Source organism: Zonotrichia leucophrys, chromosome 4 (genome assembly GCF_028769735.1).
Source record: "Zonotrichia leucophrys gambelii isolate GWCS_2022_RI chromosome 4, RI_Zleu_2.0, whole genome shotgun sequence".
NCBI classification, from domain to species: domain Eukaryota; kingdom Metazoa; phylum Chordata; class Aves; order Passeriformes; family Passerellidae; genus Zonotrichia; species Zonotrichia leucophrys.
Window position 1 is genome coordinate 25,223,466 of NC_088173.1, and position 8,746 is coordinate 25,232,211.

The following is an 8,746-nucleotide window of genomic DNA, read 5'->3' on the forward strand; positions in this document are numbered from 1 at the left end:
TAGATTTTGATTCGCTTCAAATTACCTGTTATAACAGAACATTATATTCAGTAAAATGGTAGATCCTATTAGCAAGGAAAGTCCATCTCACTTCTCTGGCTTTTTTCCAGGAAGTTGCTGTTCAAGCTGCAGACACTGTAAAATCCAAAAGTATTTTCTGACTCTTTCAATAAGAGGAGCTTTCTCTATTAGTTGTAAGGCCCTGATGCTGTAGGGACTCGCTGTTCTCTCATGGGAGCAGAGCAGGAGCTTATTGCAAGGCTGAAGGCAGTTTTTATAAAAAACACTTTATCCAAAATGTAGTCTTTTATCACAATAGGCGAAACAACAAAAATATTCATACCTTGGTTGGGAATGAGTGAAAGTGTTCAGTTTTCCTGTAACAATGGTGTCTGTTGCATTTTTTTTTCTTTAAAGGTTATGGCGATAAAGGCAGGAAATCCAAAAGTTCTAAATAAGTTAATTGGTCTGGTACAGAAGAAAACACAAGGACGGTCCAATCCTGTTCTGGTGAAGCAATTGCTAGAGAAGAAGCTGTCAGGGTAGCCACTAGAGAAAAAGCACACAAGCAACTAAAGAAGCATGTGCTTCGTTCTGTCTGCAAATGAACCTTGGTGTCTCCTTGTGCAGCACTGTGCTTGTTGGATATACTTCAAGCAGCTTGAAGTCCCAGCCTTCCCTGGATGCATCAGCCAAAGGCAGATGGGCCAGAGAAAAGCAGGATACAGCCATTTGCATCTCCCATGCTTTGATGTGGCACTTGGAAATGTGATTTCCACACAGCCCTGGGAAACAAGCTCCCAGAGGTGTCTGTGAGTACACAGAGAGCTGAAACTGCATGGGTTAGTTTTCCAATAAAGCAGGTACAAACTCAGCTTTTCTGTCTGCCTGTTTGTGAGAAGGGGAATTCACAATCTCAGATCACAATCTCAGTCTGGGCGTGCACACCATAACTCACTGTCATTGTGAGCACAACAGGAACAATTATTAAAACACCCAAAAGTCATTGAGGGACCCACTTGTGCCTCGATGCCTTAAGAGAAGGGAACAAAAAGTTCACTGCTATCATTCTTCCTGGTTTCTGAGGAAAGGGGAAAGGATGAAGCCATGAGCTGCTTCACTGTGAGCCTAAGGGTAGTGCCACAAACAGAAGTGCCGGCATCTCACCCTGTCAGATTGTTTGCTCACCTTCTCCCAGTTCTGCACCCACATACCTGCTGTGCCTGCTCTCAGTTCTGAGGAGTGCCTGAGGGCTGTGTACCTGAGCCCTTCTGAGGGTCACATCCCATTTTGGCATCACAGGCTCAGAACAGCAGATGGACAGGCAGCCCTGTACAACCTACAACAGAACAAGCAGAATCACAGAATAGCTGGAGTTGATTATTGGAGTCCAGCTCCTGGCCCTGAAGAGGACAGCCCCAGCTCCAGTTTGGTTTTTTTTTCCTCTGGAGGCAAGAACTTGGGCCCATGTTACACACACCCAATGTCCAGGGCTGCTGCTTCTCTGGCACGTGGTTTTCTCCTGTCATCTGGAACTGTACTGCTTTGGATCATGCAGTTTGGAACTGTACTGCTTAGGAATGGAACATGCAGTTGGCTGAGCTGGATTCAGCTGGGGTTCAGTCCTTCTGCACTACTTAATCCTAAGGGGTGTTTTGTGCTGGTAGTTTTTATTTTGGGTTTTTTACACAGTTTGTTTTTCAGTTCCTGGCTTTCAGTAATCACTGAAATGCAGGGATCTGGAATAAACTTCCCCATCCCAACCAGCTTTTGCTGATTGAGCCATTAACAGGAAATGCAACAAGAAGGAGCCTGTCAAATTTTCATGTAGTGGGGAAATAAATCCCATTTAGTACCAGATGCTTGAAGTTCTTAAATCCCTCCTGGAGACTGCTAAGCCATACTTTTTAAAGATCACACCTACCTTGGGCCTCACAGCTACTTCAGAATTGTTCTTTAGGATGTGCCTGCAGGGCAGACATTGTCACAGGAGTGCAGCAGGTGTGGCCCTGGGACTTCAGTCACCTTTGGCAAATGTGGTGCTTGCAGCACTAGTTCAAAGTAGGCTGATGGCAGTGCTCCCTCCTGAGTGGCAGTACTGATGTTGTGTCCTGAGGAGGACATTGCTGTACAAATTGCCTGAGGTTCAAATGCAAACTCCTTCATTGGAAGGGAAAAACTCCTTTGGTTTTCAATCCATTTAATGAATAAAATGTATATCAATTATTCATTAAAAAGTACCTTTACAATTCAAACATCATCCTACAGCTTATAAAAAGCAGTAACACAACTGTAGTCAAAAACTGTGGCCCTTCAAAAGCCAAGCAAAAGGCCTAAACCTCCAAAAACTCCCAAATCACACCATGCCCAGGATTTCCATGTAATTTGACCTTCACACTAAGACCTCTACTATCACTTTTCACATCATGAGCAAAAGCTACCATTTTTACTTAGTGGTGTGAGTTTTCTGTAAGTGTTCAGTCAATAAAGGTTTAGATTATACAACAAAACTACTGGAATTCTGTTCAATCCTTGCCATGGCAGCAAGAAACAAGAAGGCATAATGGTTTCTCCATGAAATCCTGAATCTTGGAGATCCTCACTCAGTTTAGAAAAAACACAGTTTTCCCAGAGGTGGTCCTCCAAAGGTTAGTGTTTTTTGTGGCACAGCTGGATGCTGCTCTGCTGAGTTCCCCACTGCTGCAGTGGGTGCCTTTTAAAAAGAAATCAAACCAACAATGTACTTGGAAGAGTAATAAGGTGATGAAGGAAGCATCTCAATTAATGTAGCAAGGCTACTACTGATAATTCTATGGGCTAATTCTTCTTAGCCACTCTTTTACTATGGAATTATACTTTATTAATGTGTGCAAAACCTGTTAAAAATCATCAATCAGCCAGGTTCTCTCTGAGTAGAGTCTGTGTCAGTACATCATGCACCTGGGCCTGTGCAAAGCACTGGACACTGTCCTGCATGGCATCCTTATCTCTAAACTGGAGAGACATGGGTGGACTGCTCAGGGGATAAGGAATTCGCTGGCTGGTTGCACTCAAAGAGCTGCAGTCATTATTCTGATGTCTACATGGAGGCCAGTAATGAGCGGGACTGTCCAGGGTTGTCACTGGGCCTTGCCCTGTTTCACATCTTTGCTGGTGACAAGAACAGTGGGATTGAGTGCTCCCTCATGCATCAGCAAGTTCTCTGATGACAACAATCTATGGCATGGTCGCTGCAGGACAGGGATACCATACAGAGGGATCTGGACAGGCTTGAGAAGGGGGGCTGTGCAAAGAAGTGGGACTTCACGGTGCTGGGGCATGACAAACTTGACATGACCTGGCAACGTGCACTCACAGCCCAGAAGGCCAAATATGTCCTGGGCTGCATCCAAGCCCTGTGGGCAGCAGGGCAGGGCAGGTGAGACCACACGCGCGGTGCGGCATCCAGCTCTGGGGTCCCAGCACAGGAAGAACAGGCATCTGTTGGAGCAAGCCCAGAGGAGACCATGAAGACAATCAGGGGGCTGGAACATTTCACCTGTGAGGACAGGCTCAGACAGCTGGGGCTGTTCAGCCTGGAGAAGAGAAGGCTCTGGAGAGACCTTACAGCACCTTCCAGTTCCTCAAGGGAGCCAACAAGAGAGCTGGAGAAGGACAAGGGCATGTAGTGGTAGCACGAGGGGGAATGGCTTTAAGATGAGAGAGGGCAGGTTTAGGTTGGATATTAAGAAAAACATCTTTACTGTGAACCACTGGAACAGGTTGCTCATAAAAGCTGTAGATGCCTCATCACTAGAAACATTCAAGGCCAGGTTGGATGGGGCTTTGGGCAGCCTGTTCTAGTGGAAGGTGTCCCTGCCCATGGTGGGGTGTCACCCTGTGCTTCTAAAGTTCTTCTAAGCCTTCTGATATTTACATTTTTGTAATAGAGTTTCTCATGCACTTTTCATGTAAATAATGATTGTTTTGCAGTACTTTCTGGAAAAAGAAAAAATTGATAAACTGCGGGTTTAACCAGTGTAGTTAAAGAAGTAACAATTACATCCTCCAATCCACAGTCACCTTTAGAATTCTATAAATATTGAAGTCAAAAAATAACCATGCTCTTTTTCGCCTTAAACATCTCAACATGTAAGTGCCATTCATTCTGCGTTGTATTGTAACAGTGTGGGGGTCAGAATGATATTAAGGTCCCTTCCAACCATTCTGTGATTTAAGTCTCAATCTATTTTCACCTCCAGCTGCCAGAGACAATGGATAACAAGAAAGATTAAAAAGGGATAATTGTAATATTCTTTCCTTCCAGGGAAGGTAAAGAGCAGCCATAGTCTATAAATTTTGCACTATATCATGAAACAGTGAGTTCTGAAATTTTTAAAATCTTTTGCAGACTCAAAACGTAAATTTCTTTTTGATACGAGAAAAAAGTGGTTTGAGCCAATTGAGATCAAGATAATGAACCTTTTTAACATTTGTGGAGATATCAGTACCAACTTCAAAGCAGCAGTAGCTGGCAGTGCTCAGACCTAGCAATGGGAAGGCTCAGTTGGGCCAGCTCACATTGCTCCCACTATCCAAGCCTGCATTAAGGGGCTCATCGGTCACCTCACACCCCTTTGACTGAACCAATACAGCCAAAACATGGGATCCTTTTTGCCTGCCAAGGCCCTTATACAGCAGCCTAAACAACCACCACCTTCCCATTCCTCTAAATGGAGCTCACAGCAAATTAAAAAAAAAAACCAAAAAAAAAAAAGTGGAGCGCTCTACTGAGCAAATCAAACAGCTTTGGTTTATATCTGCTTAGAGTAGTTGATGAGCACATTAAAAAAGCAGAAGCAAGAGCCTCAAGGAATTTAGTTTCTGCTATTTAAAGACAAATAAAACAACCCTACAGGACAGGTGGGTCTGCAGGATAGAAGGCAGAGCCTGACTCTGAAGTGTTCGATGTAGGACATCCTGCAGGCCAGGAGGCTGTCCCAAGTGTGGCTGTATCAAGGCTGGAGCTCTGGAATGAAGATTGAGACTTTGACCCCAACTTGGAAATCTCATTTAGCTACTCCAGTGCTCTCTGATCTAATGATTGCAGATGCCATCTGTGCAACAGCATCAGGCAGGGTGAATTAAGGACAGTTTCATGCAGATTTTCAGCAGTTACTATCCACGAACAGAGGACCAAGGAAAATGCTCACAAATTAAAAGCTGACACCAGACACTCACGACCGTCTCATCTACTCATTGCTGGAAGTCTTTTTGGAGGTCAGGCCTGAGGGTGGAGAGCTGATACTTACTATCTCATATAGCTAAGTATCCTGTATCTGAGGCTGCAGAACAGGAGAAGAAAGTTGTCTAAAAAGATGCTGGCAGTGCTCTAAGTAGTTAAGAAAGAATTTCTAGCACTCAGCCTTGGCTGCAGAGTTTAATTTTAACTGTGTTAAAAATAGAAATACATGATAGGAACCTTAACTAAAAAATCATAGCAGAGCATTCAGCTGTGGTTTCAGTGTGGCCCCTTTCCACCCTGCTTTGCGGTGTGGTGTCAGGGTTCTGGGATGCTTTTGTGTCTCTTCTGAGCATCCTCTACCTACCCTTACACAACCACTGACCTCAGCAGCACCTTCCCAGGGATTTATGGCCTTGTGTGCATGCTCAACCTGGAGAGTGTTTGTTTTCTCACACATAAAGAAAAACAAATTGGGTTTTCAGTCAGCTGTCTGTTCTCAAACTGCATGAGGGAGAAGAAATAATAGCACACTCCTGGTTAGTTTGCCCTCGTTGCCAGCATCTTCTTAAAATGCTATTTACACATACACACACTGGATTCTGGATCAGGCAATGGCCACTTAAAACTAAGTTACAGCAAACAGGAGGTCTCCATTTATCAACCCAAATGCTCAGAAGCTTCCCTGCACTGGGTTGGCTTCAAGTGGAAGTTGTCCCCTGCCCCCTCAGAAGCCGCAAACACTCAGGTAATACAGAGACAGAGAGGACTCTATTGATAAATAGTGTGAGGAATGCAGTAAAATACAAAATCCCAAGTTGTCATGACCTGTAATTTGCTGTGCATTTTTCTGCCCATTGTGATGGCAAATTTAGATTCCATCTTCAAGAGCCCCTGGGCCAAGCACAATCAGTAACTAGGGATCACTGCAGTGGAAACACAAAACCACTGGGAATCACTTCTCTCCTGACTCTACTCCAGCCCACATCCCACATTAGTCTAGACAGCCTGAATTTCAACGGCAATAAAGCAAACTGCAGAAATGCTCAGGTGCCACCATGAGGGAACAAAGTTGCAGAAAGAAGATAGTTTAGTGAGCAATATAGCTGTGCATACTCCCAGTGGAACTGAAGCTTCTGTCCAGGACCATGCTAGTCACAGATCATTAAGTTCTCCTGTAGGGCGTACAGGCCTGTCACAACTGTCTACAGCATTTCCTGACCAGCTGCAAAACTAAGTGGTGAGGGATCCTGACCTTTGGTTTCTCCCCTTTATCTGTGTGGGGGAACCCATTTCATGAGCCTGTGAACAACTCCCATCTTTGCCTGCTGGCTTTGCCCAAGGAAAAGACTGGTGACAGCTATGCCAGATCCCATGTTATCCCACTTCATACACAGGCAGCAAACTAACCCATGCAACATTCCCTGCCTTGTCATTGCAGCCACTGGAGAAAGGCCTCCAAGTCCAGTACCTGGAGCTGCAGAGCTGCACTGCCATGATCCTTACAAGAGCCAACAGCTTCACTGCAGGGAATGCTCCCTCCATGCACAGCCTTTTGTGTAAGCACAAAGCAGATCTCCCAACTGGTTGCATCAGCCACAGCTGTAATTGTCTAACCCACTAAGCAGGCATAACCATCAGTAAGTTGTATTTTAGCTGCTCAAGAGGCCACACTTTCAGGCTGGTCCTGGAGGCTGCTAGATTTTTTCCACACAGAGGCTCAGAAACCAATGTTATGACCCCAGAGATTTACAAAAGACACTGATCTGCGTTTCTAAACTCCCAAGTTGTGCTTGGACACCAAGAGACACGAGTTGTTGGCTCAAGCTGCAGCAAGGGATACCAGAGACTCTGAGACCCAGAGCCACTCCCTCTCCTTTGAGTTCGAGCTGGCATTTTGTCTGAGCTCTGGCCAAACTGACACAGCAGCACTGAGCTGGACACAGTTCAGTTGTCTCAGATTTGACTCGTCCATGTTATTTTTTGGTTTAAATCCAAGCTAGTTATTTTTAAAGCAGCCTGCAATAAAACACAGCTGCTGTGGAAATGGCTTCATCAGAGACGAAGGTTTGCAGGTATTTAGTCCACAGTACATAACTGTATGCGGGCAGTCTGCAGAAGTGCCAAAGTTGAGAAATGCAGCCTTTGCACAAAAGTTCCATCAGGGCTTTAAGCCCAGAGACTTCAGTCTTAATTTAATCCAGCTGCCACAAGAACCATTATAATCAATGAACAAAAAGAAGATTTGCACAGTCAGCAACAAAACGCCACTTTAAGCACCTACATATTTGAGAATCCAAGTAATGCTCCTTTTCATAAATAAGAGGCTTCCAACTGAGCATGTAACAAATGAAGTACATTGATGCTGGGCCACAACATGTTTAGAAAAGCTGGGGCCACTAAAAAATAAAGTGCATTTAGTCAGAGCAGGGCTTTAACCACCAACAAAGTCACAGAAATAGTGCTGCATTCTGTGGCTGTCTGCGGTCAGACAGCTGGCACCACCATCATCTTACCCAAGCACCTATTTATGCAAGTCTGACACCACCTTCACAAGGAGCAAGTTTTACCCTTCTTTGCACATTTCTGTCCCAAAACATCACACAGCACTGCTGTCCACTTGGACAGGTACTGCAGGACATGGTCATATTAATTTTTCAAGTTTGAGCTTTTTCTTTCTGGTCTCTGATAAATCAGAGCAACACAAATGTAAATTCTGCATTTCACACAGAGGGAAGTGGCCCCTGCTACTCTGTGGCATTTTACCTTAGGTTTGCTCATTAATGTAAGCAGCCCATGTACCCTCCATTTCTGCTGATAATGCTCAAAGAGTGCAAGGAGGAACATAACTGTAATTATTTAAATCAGATCAGGACACAGCAGTATTGTTACTGTACACTGCCAGAGCTATCTGAGTTAAAAGAAAAAAAAGAAGAAAATCCCAGTATTCTACTCATAAACACAGATGCAATTTAAATGTTACAAACGTAATGGGAGCTGTCATAAGAACTGCAGGCATGACATAGCAATTTCAGTTAATACAGCAGAGTAAATTGCTTATTAAATCAAGCCATCCTCAAGCAGGAGCTGTGGCTACAAATTCAAATGATACAATGACATAATTTAACTGCAACAGATCACACTGCTCCCATCCTTTTCTTTCAAACCCTGAGATTTTTGAGCATCTTAGAGGAGCTAAAAATCCTTCCTAAAGCATGAAACCTTCTGAGAGGCTTAAGCAGAGTGCACAAAAGGGTAGTGAGTGTGTACACGCTGTGCTGGATGGTGAACTTCTCTTGGTAAATAGAACTTAACCTCTTGAACTTAAACCCTCGGAGTCTGCAGGATGCTGCAAGTTTGTTTGCAAATGTTTTTCTCTGAAGGACTGAACAGATCACTTGGGCTTTGTGCACGGGCCAAAGAGCGGCACTGGTGGCAGGAGTGCTGCTCAGGCTTCCTGAATATCCAGTCCTGCTCCCATTCCAAGGCATGGCTCCCGGCTGATGTCCAAAGTCCACCCCAATC

At 44.5% G+C, this 8,746-nt stretch overlaps 1 protein-coding gene across 2 annotated transcripts in view; it reads left to right on the plus strand.

Annotated features, from left to right (window-relative positions):
• Positions 1–874, plus strand: part of GATB (glutamyl-tRNA amidotransferase subunit B) — a 42,030-nt gene extending 41,156 nt beyond the window's left edge. Inside the window, exon 11 of one of the 2 annotated variants that reach the window (XM_064710857.1) lies at positions 418–678. In XM_064710857.1, coding sequence (XP_064566927.1) covers positions 418–546 — 129 coding nt within the window. In that variant the 3' untranslated portion in view covers positions 547–678. Of the gene's footprint in view, positions 1–417 lie in introns of both variants that reach the window. The other variant, XM_064710856.1, reaches the window with a different exon arrangement.
• Positions 875–8,746: the final 7,872 nt, after the last annotated feature.